Source organism: Saccopteryx leptura, chromosome 3 (assembly GCF_036850995.1).
Source record: "Saccopteryx leptura isolate mSacLep1 chromosome 3, mSacLep1_pri_phased_curated, whole genome shotgun sequence".
Classification (NCBI taxonomy): Eukaryota; Metazoa; Chordata; class Mammalia; order Chiroptera; family Emballonuridae; genus Saccopteryx; species Saccopteryx leptura.
This window is the reverse complement of record NC_089505.1, coordinates 352,865,754-352,882,772: the sequence shown is the minus strand read 5'-3', so window position 1 is coordinate 352,882,772 and position 17,019 is coordinate 352,865,754. Positions and strand designations below refer to the sequence as shown.

General features: G+C 41.0%; 1 protein-coding gene, 1 long non-coding RNA gene and 1 other non-coding gene across 4 annotated transcripts in view; 1 reads left to right on the top strand and 2 right to left on the bottom strand.

Annotated features, from left to right (window-relative positions):
• Window positions 1-868: 868 nt before the first annotated feature.
• Window positions 869-9,226, bottom strand: LOC136398069 (uncharacterized). Its single transcript, XR_010749971.1, has 3 exons — window positions 9,018-9,226; window positions 6,685-6,770; window positions 869-920 (listed from the first exon to the last, which is right to left on the bottom strand). It is a non-coding gene; the product is annotated as an uncharacterized lncRNA (long non-coding RNA).
• On the bottom strand, window positions 1,148-1,254 carry LOC136401884 (U6 spliceosomal RNA). Its single transcript, XR_010750809.1, has one exon. It is a non-coding gene; the product is annotated as a U6 spliceosomal RNA (small nuclear RNA).
• Window positions 9,227-9,600: 374 nt separating the features above from the next.
• The window catches only part of EIF3H (eukaryotic translation initiation factor 3 subunit H), a 103,624-nt gene continuing 96,205 nt past the window's right edge, over window positions 9,601-17,019 (top strand). For both annotated transcript variants that reach the window (XM_066379384.1, XM_066379383.1), the window contains exon 1: window positions 9,601-9,760. In XM_066379384.1, coding sequence (XP_066235481.1) covers window positions 9,629-9,760 — 132 coding nt within the window. In that variant the 5' untranslated portion in view covers window positions 9,601-9,628. The remainder of the gene's footprint in view (window positions 9,761-17,019) is intronic.

The following is a 17,019-nucleotide window of genomic DNA, read 5'->3' as shown; positions in this document are numbered from 1 at the left end:
GCCGGGTGGTGGCACAGTGGATAGAGCATTGGCCTAGGATGCAGAGGACTCAGGTTTAAAACCCCAAGGTAGCCAGCTTGAGTGCACGCCCATCCGGCTTGAGTACAGGGTTGCTGGCTTGAGTGTGGGATCATAGATATGACCCCATTGTTGCTAGCTTGAGCTCAAAGATCATTGGCTTGAAGCCCAAGGTTGCGCGCTTGAGCCCAAGGTTGCTCACTTGAGCAAAGGGGTCACTAGCTCAGCTGGAACCCACTGATCAAAGCACATATGAGAAAGCAATCAATGAACAGCTAAGGTGCCGCAATAAAGAATTGATGCTTCTCATCTCTCTTCCTTCATGTCTGTCTGTCCCTGTCTGTTCCTCTCCCTACTTCTCTCTTTCTCTAAAAGAAAAACAGAAAGAATTTATTAGAGTCACTCACACAAAGACGTCATGTTACATTCATAAACTGGTGTAAAAAGCTTTGAAACTCTCTTCATACCTCTCTCTCCAGCACTTTACCACACCCTAATACTACCTTGGAGATTCTCCTAGTCCTCACTACCAATATATAAGTCAGAGTCCTAGCCAAAAATTAATGACACACTTGACAAAGGTGATGGCATAGCATTAAACAAAGAGACTATTTACTAAAACTGTAAGGAATGAGGGAAAGCAAGGGATGATAAAGTACGCTGAGCCTAGCAACTGAGAGAAGCCACTACTGTCACCACTAAGTGTGAAGGGACATAGAGACTGTAACGCAGAATGTCCTGCAATTAAACAGGGACACCCAGTAAGATCTGTGACCTTATATAGACAAATGGCAGCCACTGCCAACCAAAAGTCTAGGGGTTTCATGGAAGCAAATGGTCTTACCTTGCTTTCCTCCTTACTTCTGATTTCCTGTTGGTAGTTCACACGAGCCAAACCCAGCCTGAAGACACAGAGCAAGAGAGACTGGTTGATGAAACTATCAGAGGTCAGCCTCCTGAAATTACAGATCAGGGTGGAGAAGGATGGTAAATGTATCTGAAGAGCAAATCGGACAATCTACCACAACCAGCATTCCCAACTCCATTCAAACCAAGTCTGTCTGGGCTTTCTTGCTTTTTCCTCCGGTTCTCCATTTTCTGCTCTCTCTCTCTCTCTCTCTCTCTCTTTTTTAATATGGAACGCTTCACGAATTTGCGTGTCATCCTTGCGCAGGGGCCATGCTAATCTTCTCTGTATCGTTCCAATTTTAGTATATGTGCTGCCGAAGCGAGCACCATTTTCTGCTCTCTTTGACTCAGCTCTTTAACAACCCTCTTAAACACGCAGATCTTGTAAGATAAGAGTAGACATTACATTTTATCTTTAGAATACACTTCATTCTTAGGAGTGATGAGATGGTAAACTTAGAACTTAATTCTTTCTCATAAAACATGTCCCGCTTTGGTTTGCTGTGATTGTAAACAAAGAAAAAAAAGTAGTAAAGGTAGTAAAGCTGTGTATTCAAGTTTCAACAGCTTTTTATATATGTTAGTTCATATAATTATTTTAAAAATAGGTTCTATTCCTTATAAAGGGCTGTGTGGTTTACAGATGACTCTTAATCTTTCTGTGAATGGTCCAAAGCACCTGTTTGCTGCTTGGAGACTCTCAACGTGCAATCTAAAAGCCCTAAAAGTAAAACCTAGGTTAAAACACATCTACCTAAATTCAGTTCTAATTGTCCCCAGTGAAAATAAAAGTATTGCCCCAAATCACAACTATTTAAAATCAAATTTTAGATTATGCTTTCTTTCCAGTCTGAACATAGTAAAGGATTCTTTCCCTAATGCAGCCTAAAATTTCAACTCCTTTCTTGGGGGTTGGGATATATTGGCCAGTCCATCAAATTTTGCTTAAAATTTTTGATCTTGGTTTAGATGAGAGTACATTGTATTAAACCTAAAGCAATAATCACAATCATCATAAATTTTGTGCAATATGCAACCTACATTAATGTGGGCAGTGTTAAGTATAAATCTGCTCTAAAAATTTAAAGTCAAAATCATCACTGACCTTTATTTCCAATGTGAATTGCTGGCAGCCACAGTCATTGCACAGAATTGGGAGTGGTGGTGAAGTTTTTAAATACATTTTGCACTAGCATATTTTCCACACAGAATACACTTTCATGGCCAGAAATGTAGACTTAGATCAATCCTCTAAAGTTTCACATTTAATTTTGAAAGCTGTGTGAATATTCTGGTTTGTATTAAGTATTTCTGCTCTGGCCAGTTGGCTCAGTGGTAGAGCGTCAGCCTGGAGTGCAGGAGCCCCGGGTTTGATTCCTGGCCAGGGCACACAGGAGAAGCGTCCATCTGCTTCTCCACCCCTCTCCCTCTCCTTCCACTCTGTCTCTCTCTTCCTCTCCCGCAGCCAAGGCTCCATTGGAGCAAGGTTAGCCCGGGCACTGAGGATGGCTCTGTGGCCTCTGCCTCAGGCACTAGAATGGCTCTGGTTGCAACAGAGCAACGCCCCAGATGAGCAGAGCATCGCCCTCTGGTGGGCATGCCGGGTGGATCCCGGTCGGGGGCATGCAGGAGTCTGTCTGACTGCCTCCCCATTTCCAACTTCAGAAAAATACAAATAAAAAGAAAAAGTATTTCTGATACCAGTTTTATAAAAAATACTTTTTATTTTTTTAATCTAGTTTTAAAATCTTTTATTTTTTATTGACTTTAGAGAGAGGGAGGGAGAGAGAAATATCAACTTGTTGTTCCACTATTATGCACTGATTGGTTGATTCTTGTATGTGCCCTAACCAGGGATTGAATCCACAACGTTGGTGTACCCAGATGATGCTCTAACAACTGAACTACCTGGCCAGAGTAGAGACCTTCTTTTAGTCATTCTTTTGGGGTAGCACTGGTAGCGACAATTTTCTTAGTTTTTGTACATCCAAAAATGTTTAGATTTTCTTTTTATTTCTTAACAGTATTTTGGCTGAACATTGGTTTCTGGGTTAAGAGTTCTTTTATTTTAGCAGTTAAAAAATACTATACAGATTCTTTCTGGTCTCTGTCATTTCTGATGAGAAATCCATTTTAATTCTCATTGTTTCATTCTTATAAGTAAGCCATTCTTTCTTGTTACTTTCAAGATTTCCCCCCTGGCTTTCAGAAGTTTAACTCTGATAAGCCTTGCTGTGAATTTCTTTGGATATATCTTGTTTGTAGTTCATTCACTCAAGCTACTTGAATCTGTAGGTTATGGCTTTTCCCCTAGTATTTGGGAAGTTTTCAATCTTTATTTCTTCAAATTCCTTTTAACCCCTGCTCTATTCTTTTTCTCTGAGACTTCCATGACAGGATTGTTATTTTGTTTTTGTTTTTTTCAGAGTGCCACAGTTCTGCAAGGCTCCGGTTCATTTTCTTTGTTGTTGTTCCAGTCCGTTTTTTATTGTGACAAAATATAAGCTTTAACAATTCATTGCTATCAAGTGTGTTCACACTGTTGTGCAACCATGATCACTGTTTTATCATCCCAAGTTGAAATCTCTACCCATTAAACAATAACTCCCTATCTTCCCTATCCCAGGTCCTGGTGACCACTATTTCACTTTTTTTCCTTCAAAAATTTGACTATTCTAGGTACTTACTGTAATATAAATGGAATCTTATAATATTTGTTCTTTTGCTTGTTTAATTTAGCAAAATTTTTTAAGATTCATCCATGTTGTAACAACTATCAGACTTTCATTTCCTTTTAGGCTGAATAATATTCCACTTTATGAATATACCACATTTTGTTTATTCATTGATGTTAAAGGACATTTGAGTAGTTGCCAACTTTTTACTATTTTGAGTAATGCTGCTATGAATATTGGTGTACAAATATCTGTTTGAGTCCCTGCTTTCCATACTTTTGAGTCTATACCTGGATGTGGAATTGCTGGATCATTTAGTAATTCTATGTGTAATTCTTTGAAGAACTGCCATACTCTTTCACATAGTGGCTGTACCATTTTATATTCTGTTCATCTGTGTACAAAATGGATAGTTTCTATTGTCCATCTCTATCCAACCCATTGATTTTTTTCCTTTGTCCTTTCCATTCTGCTATTAAGCCCATCCATTGAGTTTTTTATTTTTGGTTACTGTATTTTTTAAGTTCCAAATTTTCATTTGATTCTTATTTATATCTCCTATATCTTGGCTGAGACTTTTAATTTCTTAGCTGAAACTCTTAATCTCAAGTGTGTTTGTAATTGGTAGTTGAAACATTTATGACGGCTTCATTAAAATCTTTTCAGATAATTCTAATATCTCTGTCATGTCGGTGTTGGCATCTATTGATTGCGTTTTATCATTCAGTTTGATATCTTTCTGGTTCTTTTTTTTTAATTTTTAATTTTATTTATTTTTTACAGAGACAGAGAGTGAGTCAGAGAGAGGGATAGACAGGGACAGACAGACAGGAACGGAGAGAGATGAGAAGCATCAATCATTAGTTTTTCATTGCGTGTTGCAACACTTTAGTTGGTCATTGATTGCTTCTCATATGTGCCTTGACCGCGGGCCTTCAGCAGACTGAGTAATTCCTTGCTGGAGCCAAAGGCCTTGGGTTCAAGGTGGTGGGCTTTTGCTCAAACCAGACGAGCCCGTGCTCAAGCTGGCGACCTCAGGGTCTCGAACCTGGGTCCTCCGCATCCCAGTCCGACGCTCCATCCACTGCGCCACCGCCTGGTCAGGTGATATCGTTCTGGTTCTTGATGAGAAGATTAAAAAAAAAAATTAAACCATAGGCCCTGGCCGGTTGGCTCAGAGGTAGAGTGTCGGACCGGCATGTGGAAGTCCCAGGTTTGATTCCCAGCCAGGGCACACAGGAGAAGCACCCATCTGCTTCTCCACCCTTCCCCCTCTCCTTTCTCTCTATGTCTCTCTTCCCCTCCCGCAGCCAAGGCTCAATTAGAGCACAGTTGGCCAGGGCGCTGAGGATGGCTCCCTGGCTGCTGCCTCAGGTGCTAGAATGGCTTCAGTTGCAGTAGAGCAATGCCCCAGAGGGGCTGAGCATCGCCCCCTGGTGGGCATGCTGGGTGGATCCCTGTTGGACACATGCAGGAGGGAGTCTGTCTGTCTGCCTCCCCCCCACACTTCTCCCACCCCACTTCTCATTTTGGAAAAAAACAAAAAAATGAATTGAAGCATAAATTTTTGCATATTTTGTTATGTAACTCTGGATCTTAAGACCTTCTGTTTCAGTTGGCTTCCTCTGACATAGCTCTGACAATGGAAGGAGGGAGTCCTTCCTTTTACTGTCCCATGAGGGTACAAATAGAAGTTCCATGTTCAGTTTCCATTGACTCCCTCAGGAGTGGGAATAGTTCTTTGTTACTGATGGGGGATGGAAGTTTCAGCTTCTACTAGGCCTCCACTGATACCTCCTGGATGAGAGGGGTAGGAGTGCCTAATTACTGCTCTCCAGGTTTCCTTCATGGGATTAGTGATTTCCTTTACTGCTGTGGTAAAATCCTGACCCTCCACTAGGCCTTCTCTGACACCACTCCATTTGGGGTTGAAGTGGCTGCCTCATTACTTACTGTCTGATGAGGGTTAAAGATCAAACTCTCCACATGGTCTCCACTGACAGTGTGCAGAGAACAGTTTTTGGTTTTGGGGTTTTTTTTTTGGTCTGTACTTCTGGGTATTTCCAGATCACTGGACTTCAGCTCCAAGCATGGGACATATGTAGCAAATAGAAACAATGGGAAGTCTCACCACTGTCTTGTTTTTTGGGTCCCAATGTCCCTAGCCACTCTTCCTCCTTCTTTTCACCTAGCAGTCTTTTTTATTTTTCTTCTATATATAACGTCCAGGGGTTTAGATGTACTTATCGGGAGGAATAAGGCAATGTATTTCTACTTCTCATTTTGAACACATTTTAAGATGGAGCCTATAGAAATTTCTGATGGATCAGGGGGTGGGGTGAGAGGAAAACAGAGAAGTCAAAGATGGCCCCAAGGGTTTGGTCTTGTTAATTAGAAGAATAGAGACATCAAATGAGATGGCAGAGATTATATAGCAATTTTTGGGGGGGGAGTTGGGCTTCAATTTTGGAAAAGTTAAGTGGGAGGTGCCTGTTGAACATTTAAGTAGAGATGTTGAGTGGGCAGATGGACATGCTTGTGTGGAGTTCAGTAGAGAGTTTTGGGGAAATAGAAATTTGGGATTGATCAGCATATGCATGAAATTAAGCATCTTGAGAGTGAATAAGATCAACATGATAGGGAGTAGAGATAAGGGAACAAAGATGTGTCAGGACAGAACTCTGGTGCTGTTCAATATATTAAAAGGTTGGGGAAGGGCAGATAAATCATTAATGGTGACAGAAGCAAGGAGAATCCAGTGAGATAGGAAGGAAACCAGGAATTCAAGCAAAGGAAGTAACATTGCTTCTAGGCCCTTTCTAGTTAGGGTGATTATATTGATTTCTTATTTCAGATTCTACTTCATGGGTCTTCTCTTTCTCTTTCTCTTTCTCTTTACTCCTAGATTTATAGGGTTGGGTCCCTGTAAACCCATTGTAAATTGAAAATATTGTAAGCTGACAATGCATTTAATTCACCTAAATTAACATCATAGCTTATCCAGCCTACCTTAAACATGCTCTGAACACAATAGCCAAAAGACATTGGCAACACAGTACACGGTAGAGTTTCGATTACTTACCCTCCTGATCTTGAATTTGACTTGGGAGCTGTGTTTCGCTGCCCTGTCCAGCATTATGAGGGAGTATCATACCACATATTACTAGCCTGAAAAAATATCAAAATTCAAAATTTTAAGTACAGTATGGTTTTTATTGAATGCATATCATGACTTTTGCACCATTATAAAGTCAAATATATAAGTCAAACCCTTGTAAATTGGAGGTCTGTGTTGCTACCGCTTGGCTGTAGGCTGTTTCATGCAGAGGGCCCACATGCATTGTCTTGGGTCAGGTTAAAAAAACCTACCTAGTGTGATTAGCACACATGACTGCAAAAACCTTAGTGGGCTATTTCCAAGGCTAAAAAAATGGCAAAGAAATTTAAAACTTTACTTACTAGTTTTATTGTTACTAGTAATATTAGTATTTTAATTTTGAAACAAAACTGTTATGGGTTGTAGGATAAAGCAATTAATAAATGTATTATTGCTTGTAAGTAAACTGAGTGCTTTCTGGTGCTCATCATTTCAGCTACCCAATGATAGGCAAAAACTTCCAGTTCTGGTTCTTCCATGAGGAATTTTCTTTTTTCTTCTTCTCTCTCTTTCCTTTTTTGATTATCTTTCTCTTAGTGCTTTCTAGTGTAATTTACTATAATCCACCTTCAGTACTTCTAAATTTGTGGAGACTCTCTCTGTGTCCCAGGATAAATATTTCATGTGCAGTTGAAAAGAATGGATATTAACTTTTTGTTTTGTTGTATTTCTGAATTTTTCAGGGGTAACACTTTTAGTTCCCAGATTGTAATATAACATCAGACTTTCAAAACAAGAACTTCAGGGCAGGATATAACCTTCACGGGTGTAACCACTTCATTAGTTCTGCCAGGGTATTTACTGAATGAATCAACATTTCAAAAATAAGGGGTAGACAAAATGATTTTGGATGCACAGAATGTTTTAAACTCCTCCTCTAAGATGGTTTTCTAAGGTTGTTAAGTATTCTTTTAAAACTTGAGATGTGGCCTGACTGGGTGGTGGTGCAGTGGATAGAGCCTCAGATTGGGATGCGGAGGACTGAGGTTTGAGACCCCAAGGTAAACAGCTTGACGCGGGCTCATCTGGTTTGAGCAAGGCTCACTCACCAGCTTGAGCCCAAGGTCGCTGGCTTGATCAAGGGGTCATTTGGTCTGTGATAGCTCCCCATCAAGGCACATATGAGAAAGCAATTAATGAACAACTAAGGTGCTGCAACAAAGAATTGATGCTTCTCATCTCTCTCCCTTCCTGTCTGTCTGTCCCTATCTGTCCCTCTCTGACTCTCTGTCTCTGTCACCAATAAATAAATAAATAAATAAATAAATAAATAAATAAATAAATAAAGTAAAACTTGAGATGTGCTTTTTAAACTTAAGTCAGTGTGATTTTTTTTTTTTTTGTACTTTTCTGAAGCTGGAAATGGAGAGAGACAGTCAGATAGCCTCCCGCATGCGCCCGACCGGGATCCACCCGGCACACCCACCAGGGGGCGATGCTCTGCCCCTCCGGGGCGTCGTTCTGCTGCGACCAGAGCCACTCTGGCGCCTGGGGCAGAGGCCAAGGAGCCATCCCTAGCGCTCGGGCCATCTTTGCTCCAATGGAGCCTTGGCTGCGGGAGGGGAAGAGAGAGACAGAGAGGAAGGAGGGGGTGGGGGTGGAGAAGCAAATGGGCGCCTCTCCTATGTGCCCTGGCTGGGAATCGAACCCGGGTCCCCCTCACGCCAGGCCGACGCTCTACCGCTGAGCCAACCGGCCAGGGCCAGTCAGTGTGATTTTTAGGGAATATATTCTGCACATCCTTCAACACTTTGCATAAAATAAGTTCTTGCTCTTAGGTAAATCTTACCTTAAGCTAACAGCAGCAAAGGAATATTAGTTTTGGTAATTCTGAAAAAAAACTCCCATGCTTTAATTAATTTCTGTATAATCTAAGTGGTTAATTTTAGGTAAGAAGTTATCCACAATTATATGATAGTCCTGGACGGTTGGCTCACTGGATAGAATGTTTGCCTGGTGTGCAGACTTCCTAGGATCAATCCCCAGTCAGGGCACACATGAGAAGCTTTCATCTACTTCTTTCCCTCCCTCTCCCCCTTCTCTCTCTCTTCCCCTCGCACAACAGTGGATTGATTGGTTCAGACATCGGCGAGGACAGGGAGGATGGATAGCTTGGTTGGTCCCAGCGTTGGCCCAGACAGGGGTTGCCGAGTGGATCCTGGTTGGGGCACATGCAGGAGTCTATCTCCCCCTCTTCTAACTTAAAAAATAAATAAAATAAAATTACGCAAGACAAAATGCAATACTGTACTACTCACCACTGATTAACAGAGTAAGGTTGGATAAATCAACGTCTGTTTCCTAATTATATGTAACCGCAGTCAGTTAAACTCTTTAATAGTTCACAAGATTGGGAACTGGAATTAATAAAAAAATAAGAGAAAGCATTTTTACGCAGGAAACGCCATGTAAATGTGAAGTAGAATGCTATTAGGATCAAGACTGACTAAAAGTAAAAATGGAAAACATTCAAAAAGGTCTACTTTTGGCTTTGGCGGGAAGCTCAGCTTACTGGAATATCATCAGAGTCGCAGGTTGGATCCCTCCATCAGGGCACATACAAGCAACCAATGAATGCACAACTTAAGTGGAACAACACTTGGATGTTTCTCTCTTCCCGTTCCTCTCTGTCTCTCTAAAGTCAATAAATAGATTGAAAAGGTTACTTCCACGGGGAAGCTTCAAACGCATCATGTACGTCAACAAAAGGTGCCGCTGGGGAAAGATAAGAGATGGGAGGTGAAGTCCGACTCCAACCTTTCCACCCTGCTCCGCTCCTCCAACGTCGCACTGCGCATGACGTCACGTAAAGCTTGTACTTCCGCTTCCGACTACTCACATTTCCCTTTCTTCCTGTCCCGCTGGAAAGATGGCGTCCCGCAAGGAAGGCACCGGCTCAGCTACCACTTCTTCCACCTCCACCCCCGGTGCGCCAGGGAAAGGCAAAGGCAAAGGCGGGTCCGGAGATTCGGCCGTGAAGCAAGTGCAGATAGATGGCTTGGTGAGTGGGGTGCCGGTTCCCCGGGTCCACGTGGGCAGCGTAGATCCGGGCTCGGTCCCGCCAGAAACGCTTCCTAGGAGCCTCCCCTCTGGGCTAGGTGAGGCAGGGCCAAGCTTTTTCCCTAAAACTTTCCTTTTTCATCTCGACTTTTTGTTGGGGAGATGCGACAGCCTTCTCTGACATCTGATCAGGTGGACTGAGGGCCGAGAAAGGGACCGAGGCTAGCGGTGTGTGTGACACATCCTTGGGGTCTTGTTTTGAGATGCTCGAGAGAGGGGACTGCAGAAAGAATTTTCTGGGAGACAGGTAGGTGACCGAGGTGTCGAGAAGGATCTAGGACTCTAGGATTTTTGGAAGGGGAGAGTAAGGTAAACTTTGTTTCCCTTCTGGGATATGAGAGCTCTAACGTCCCGAGTGGAGATTTATTTCGTAGCCACTTTTGTACCTGTGGTTCAGTGCTTTACCTGAAGCAGCTTAATTGGAACGAACATCTTCTGTGTTCGCTTCTTTCCCCGTCTGTGAATGTTGAAGTGCCTCTGGATTTGGGTTTAGGCTTCCTACCATCTGGTCTTTGCTTGACACAGTGTAAGAAAGTAGTAAAAACACGCTTCTGGAGCCAAACTGCTTGGATTTGAATCCCACCTCTAATTAACTGAATGATATTGGGTAAATTACCTAATCTCTTTATGCCTTATTTTTCTCATCTGAGTTCTTTTGAGGATTAAAATTGGCTATGTATCAGTAACTAGCAGAATGTCTGGGACATAGTAAGTTTCCATTTTCTCTTAGCTACTGCTGTTACTATTTGCAGTTTTTAAGGTCCCTTCTCGTGGCTTTAGTTATTATTTATATCCTGATAACATGTAGGTTTATATTTTTTGCCAGACTTGATTCTTGAATGCCACTTTTGAATACTCAGCTGTCTGCTTGACATCACTGTTTGGATAGGCACCTCAAATTTAGCATGTACAAAATAAAATTAGTGACTTCTCTCCCTCTTTAATCACTCCTCCTCATTGGTATTACCCCAGTCTGTCACATCTTAGTAAATGGAATTACCATCTCGCATTTGAATAAGTCAGAAAACATAGGTATTTCTTTTATCCTCAACATCCAGTCCTTCAGCAGATCCTGTTAATTCCATCTCCAGAGTATATCAAATTCACCTGCTTCTCATCCGAGGACCACCAATCATGTCCACTTAAAACACAGAATTCTTACCACAGTCTTCAAGGTCCTGCTACTCTTGTCTCTTTTTGCAAATGCACCTCATACTTTCTTCTAGGCTCTGGTCACAGTGACCTTTCAGTTCTGTGTTTTTTCTGCCTGCAATATACTCTCAAATAGCCCTTCCCTCTCACCTTAAATAATACCATCTCAAGAAAGGCTTTGCCTGATAATGTTGCCGAAAGTAGCCTCCCAATCATTCTCTATCACACCACCCTGTATTCCCTTCATAGTGTTTTCCACTGCCTGTAACTGCTGTTTGTTTCCTCGGTTACTCCACCAAAATATAAGCTGCTGAGGGCAGACAGCGACTAGACATTTTCACTTGTTCTTCCCAATACTGATCCTGTTAACTGACACCAGTAGAATAAATGAATGATAAAAGATTTTATTTTATTTTTGTACCACTCCTAGTTCATGTCCTAATAACCTCTTTTATGGATTGTTTTAATGGTATCTTGAATTGTTGTCTTAGCCCTCTTTAGTCTATTCTTCATATTTTCATTAAAACATTTACTTAACGTGAAAGTTCTGATCTTGTTAACTGCCTTCCGAAAATGTTTTCAGTGACTTTGCAGTGAATTAAGGCCCACCAAGATGATGTCCTGGCTTTTGTGTTTAGGTTTATTTCCTAGTATTTCCAGGCTTCCTAGGAATTTTTCATTTTATTATTTTATTTATTTATTTTTTTTTACAGAGACAGAGAGTCAGAGAGAGGGATAGACAGGGACAGACAGACAGGAATGGAGAGATGAGAAGCACCAATCATTAGTTTTTCATTGTGCGTTGCGACACCTTAGTTGTTCATTGATTTCTTTCTCATATGTGCCTTGATCGTGGGCCTTCAGCAAACCGAGTAACCCCTTGCTCAAGCCAGCGACTTTGGGTCCAAACTGGTGAGCTTTTGCTCAAACCAGATGAGCCCGCGCTCAAGCTGGCGACCTCGGGGTCTTGAACTTGGGTCCTTGGCATCCCAGTCCGACGCTGTATTCACTGTGCCACCACCTGGTCAGGCGGAATTGTTCATTTTAGCTACATGAAACTATTTTGTAAACCAGATGTTGGATTGCATTTGTTTCTGGCACCTCAATAGTAGCTATGACCAAATTTTTGTTCTTGTATTCTTGAGCTTTTCCATTCTTATCTTCTATTCTACTTATCAATTCCTGTTACTTTAATATTACGTTTCCCTTAACATGTAACATTTTCAAGACTTTACCATATTAAAATATTCAGCTCTGTCTCTACTTAGCATTCTTAATTCCCGCTTTTTTCCTCTTTAAGTCAGTGGTTAGAAGTTGTCCATATTAGCAGTTTTCCACTATTAACTCACCTGCTATTAGAATCTGCCACCACCAGTTACCTGACTTAGTTTTTAAAATTATCATTGATGACATTTGCAAAGACATGAAAAAAAAATCAAAACGTTGTATATGCAAAGTCGTGTCTATAAGACATAATTTAAACCGCAAACTGTCCAGTCACTTGCCATTCAACTTGAGAAATAGAACATTGCAAGTATGTTTAAAGCTCTGTCCCCTATTTTATCCTTTTCTCCCCTGTTATCACTGTTGTGATCTTTGATTCAGTAATTTCTTGTTGATTTTATAGCTTCACCACACAAGAGTATTCCTAAACAGTTTGTTTAGTTTTGCCTGTATGGGTCAATTAAATCATAGTATGTTCTCCTATCTCTTGAATTTTTCACACACACAGACACACACACTCACACACTCATATATACACACATACCGTGTTTGAGATTAGTTTATTCTAGAGTGAGTAGTTACAATAAATTTTCATTACTATATACCATTTCATTCTATGGATATAATATAAATTTCTTTGTTAATGGACATGGCTGTTCTCCTTGTGTGAAATGGTATCTCTCAATCATCTTTTTTTCTTTTTTTTTTTTTTTTTTTTTATTTTTCTGAAGCTGGAAACAGGGAGGCAGTCAGACAGATTCCCGCATGCACCTGACCAGGATCCACCTGGCACGCCCACCAGGGGGCGATGCTCTGCCCATCCCGGGCGTCGCTCTGCCCATCCGGGGTGTCGCTCTGTCTCGACCAGAGCCACTCTTGCACCTGGGGCAGAGGCCATGGAGCCATCCCCAGTGCCTGGGCCATGTTTTGCTCCAATGGAGCCTTGGCTGCGGGAGGGGAAGAGAGAGACAGAAGGAGAGAGGGAGGGGTAGAGAAGCAGATGGGCGCTTCTCCTATGTGCCCTGGCCGGGAATTGAACCCGGGACTCCTGCACGCCAGGCCGACGCTCTACCACTGAGCCAACCGGCCAGGGCCTCAATCATCTTTTAAGTGGCTATTTTGTTAGACTTGTCAACGTGTCTTTTACTGTACACTGCACAGAATCAGTGATCAGTATAGCCTTTTGGAATGAAAGAGTGGATCTTCATTGTTGTAAAGTGTTCTTATTGTTCCCGGGCAAAATCAAGCTAATTATTCCTGTTGAACTTATGGTATAGAACCCTTCTTGTTCTCCCAAACCAGTTGGAATCTTAACCTTTCTTGTACACATTATACTTTTGATACTTAGAAAGTATGGTCCATGTACCAGCAAGACAAGCAGAACTGGCCTTTCTTGGTAGCTTGCTAGAAATGCTGAGATACAGTATCTCAGACTCGCAGACCCCTCTCCTGACACAGTGTATCAGATGATTAATCGTATATTAAATGCTCGAGAAGTACTGCTCTCTCTGGTCTACATTGATCTCTTCCTTGCTTTGAACTTTTTATGTGGATGGCTTGCGCTGTTCCTCTTGGCATATGATCATATGCTGTTCATTAATGGTTTACTGTTGACATATTTTTCCTTTCTCACTGAGATGTTAATATGAAGGCTAAAGTGTAAAACATTTGTGTCTTACACAGTTCTAGTGCTTCAAACCATTGCTATTGAAATCTATTATCTTTTAAATGTTTTCCCCTTAATGCAAAATGTTACCTTGTTGTTGAAAATTGTTAGCGACCTTATTCCTCCTTAATGAAAGTAGGCTAGAGGATGTTACTACTAACTGGAAAAAGTCAGAGGTGCATACTTCTTTGTCATCCAGATGTCAGCTGAGCTGTCACCTCACAGGGTCCTGACTGAACTGAAGTGTCCTTCTCAGTTCACTGACCTTTCTATCACCCTGTTGGGCCTTTGATACTGTCTGAAATTCTCCACTTGTTACTTTGTCTTCTCGCACTAAAATATCAGCTTCTTGAGAGCAGGACTGATGTCAGATTTGTTCACTATAATTTTTACAAATGTTTAGAACAGTGACTGGAAAGCTCTCAAATTAATTCAGTGTTCCTTTCTCATGCACCACGAAGTATATTTCCCCAAACTTCGGTTTCTTACAGATTTATTACTTTAAAATGTATGAGGAAGTGAATATATCAGAATCTTTGTATTTAGTAATCTCTCACATTCCAGGTGATTTATAACTAAAACAAGTCAGTTTAGAAATAATCTCAAGTTTGGAGAAAGGGAACCTTTAGTTTATTGTCACAGATTAAGAGGTATCGGGGAATCAACATTGAAGAAAATAGAAGGTATGTTAAGAAAAATTGGAAGAAGCACTGGCATGCTATTCCTAATTAAGGTAGGTTACCTGCCTTAACTAGGTGAACCGAAGTCCCTCGGACTTTTCCTTCCTGGGGTGCTTCCAAGATTTGGATAAACCCTGAAGATATTCTGGCCACTTCCTTTTTCTTCAGGTCAGTGGGCGTATTGAAATCTATTGTCTTTTAAAAATGTTTTCTGACAGTGCTTCCTGTGTTCATGGCATGTACAATGGTGATGACAGCTGTACTAGTGTGTTTCTTGTAACTATCTTGGGATAATTTAAAGGGCCTAGAATACATGGCATTTCTCCTGGAGGAGATGATTTAATTAGTGTCTCTGGGCCTTAGTTTCTTCTGCTTTAATATAAGGATAATGCATGGCCTTCTAACTGTAATAAATACACATAATTTCCTAATGATATATAAGTAGTGTCGATAACAGTTTTAGTGCAGTACTTGGTATGGGTCTTGTTTTCTTTCTTAGATTATTGCCGCATTTTTCGCTCCAGAAGACACACCTCCCCTCAAAAGAAGTGGAGGGGAAAATGCCCATGCATTTTCTGGAGCAAAAAATACAGTATTTTATTAAATATTTTAACATACCATTTGGTTCAGAATATTTTTTTTTCTTATTTTCCTCTTTAAAACCCTAGGTGTGTCTTATGGAGTGAAAAATATGGTAATTACAAAGGGAATGTAATGACTTTTTTTTGTGTGTGTGACAGAAACAGAGAGATACAGAGAGAGGGACAGAGAGACTGGAAGGGAGAGAGATGAGAAGCATCAGTTCTTCGTTGCAGCACCTTAGTTATTCATTGATTGCTTTCTCATATGTGCCTTGACCATGGGGCTACAGCAGACTGAGTGACCCCTTGCTCAAGCCAATGACCTTAGGCTCAAGCTGGTGAGCTTTGCTCAAACTAGATGGAGCCCGTGCTCAAGCTGGCAACCTCGGTGCCTCGAACCTGAGTCCTCCGCATCCCAGTCCAACAGCCTGGTCAGGCACTATTTTTTTTTTTTTTCCTAAATGGATTTTAGAAATGGAGGCAGGGAATGAGAGAGAGACAGAAACATATGTACATATGTTCCCTGACCAGGGATCGAACTGACAACCTCTGTATATAGGAGGATGCTCTTACCAACTAACCTTTCTGGCCAGCGAAATTTTAATTGTTGGTATTAGTTACAGTGGCATTCCAAACTGGATGCTTTACCAAATAAATGGAATATAATGACAAATTTTAATTTGAGTTGTTGCACCATATCGGCCTAGGTGAAATGGCATACAGTATTCCTCAAACACCTGTTTTGACGTGAAAAGGTGAGGGGCACAGTAAGTATACAGCAGACTGTTGGTTTTTTAATCTTTTGCTTTCTTGCCACTTTTGGCTTCAACTAGTTCTTGTAAAATTATAAATCCAAAATCTTTTTTTTTTTAATTGAAAATTTTTTTTAATTTATTCATTTTAGATAGGAGAGAGAGTGAGAGAGAGAGAGAGAGACAGAGAGAAGGGGGAGGACCAGGAAGCATCAACTCCCATATGTGCCTTGACCAGACAATGTGTGCAAGGTTTCGAACCGGCGACCTCAGCGTTCCAGGTCGACGCTTTATCCACTGCGCCACCCCAGGTCAGGCATAAATCCAGTTCTGATCCTCGGCTTTCTACCCAGGATTTCGTGAGTGTGGCTGAGCAGTCCCATGTATTTTAGTGTTGGCGTCGTTTTTCTGGACTTTGAGCTCAGTCCTAGCCCCCGGACTGGGGAGGAAAGACTACAGAGTGGTGGACTTTGAAGGAGGTCTTTGCCAGTTCTTATTTTTGTGGTCAGATAGTCTCGCTTTTCCAACTCCACCTACATTTTCTGATGAGAGCTTCCAACTTTAGCACTTGGATGAAAACTTGGATGCATTTGCTTTGCTGTTGGAAATTAGTTTATAATTTTGTTTTTGTAAAGTCATTTAAATTATGGTTCTTGAGTGTTATTTCATTTGGCAATATATGAGAAAATATATTTAGAGGCAAAATATACTGAAAGTTTTAGTTTTTCTCATAAGCTCCTATTTGTAGAAGATTATTCTATGAAATGGGAATATCCTGTAAAGATTAGATTTAATAGCAAAGTACAGTGTAATTTACATAACCATCTATTTGATGGCCCGCTGTCTTTTTTCATTAAAACTGAAGGGGCTGAAATGGATACTTCTGTATGCCTGAGTAGTGTTCTGTGTTTTTGTTTATGTTGGTAGGAAGCCCAAGCATACCAGAAAAAAAGAAAATTGATTCAGTAAAATAATGGTAACTCAGTATTAACTTAGTCAAAATATAAAACTTTTATACCCTTTGAGTCTGAATATGGGCTGTGTTTTGGCATAAAATTTTAAGATTTTATCCCCCCCCATAGTACCTAAATGTCACAGATATAAAACAGAACTTATAGACAGGTTTGGAGAAATCACAAAAAAAT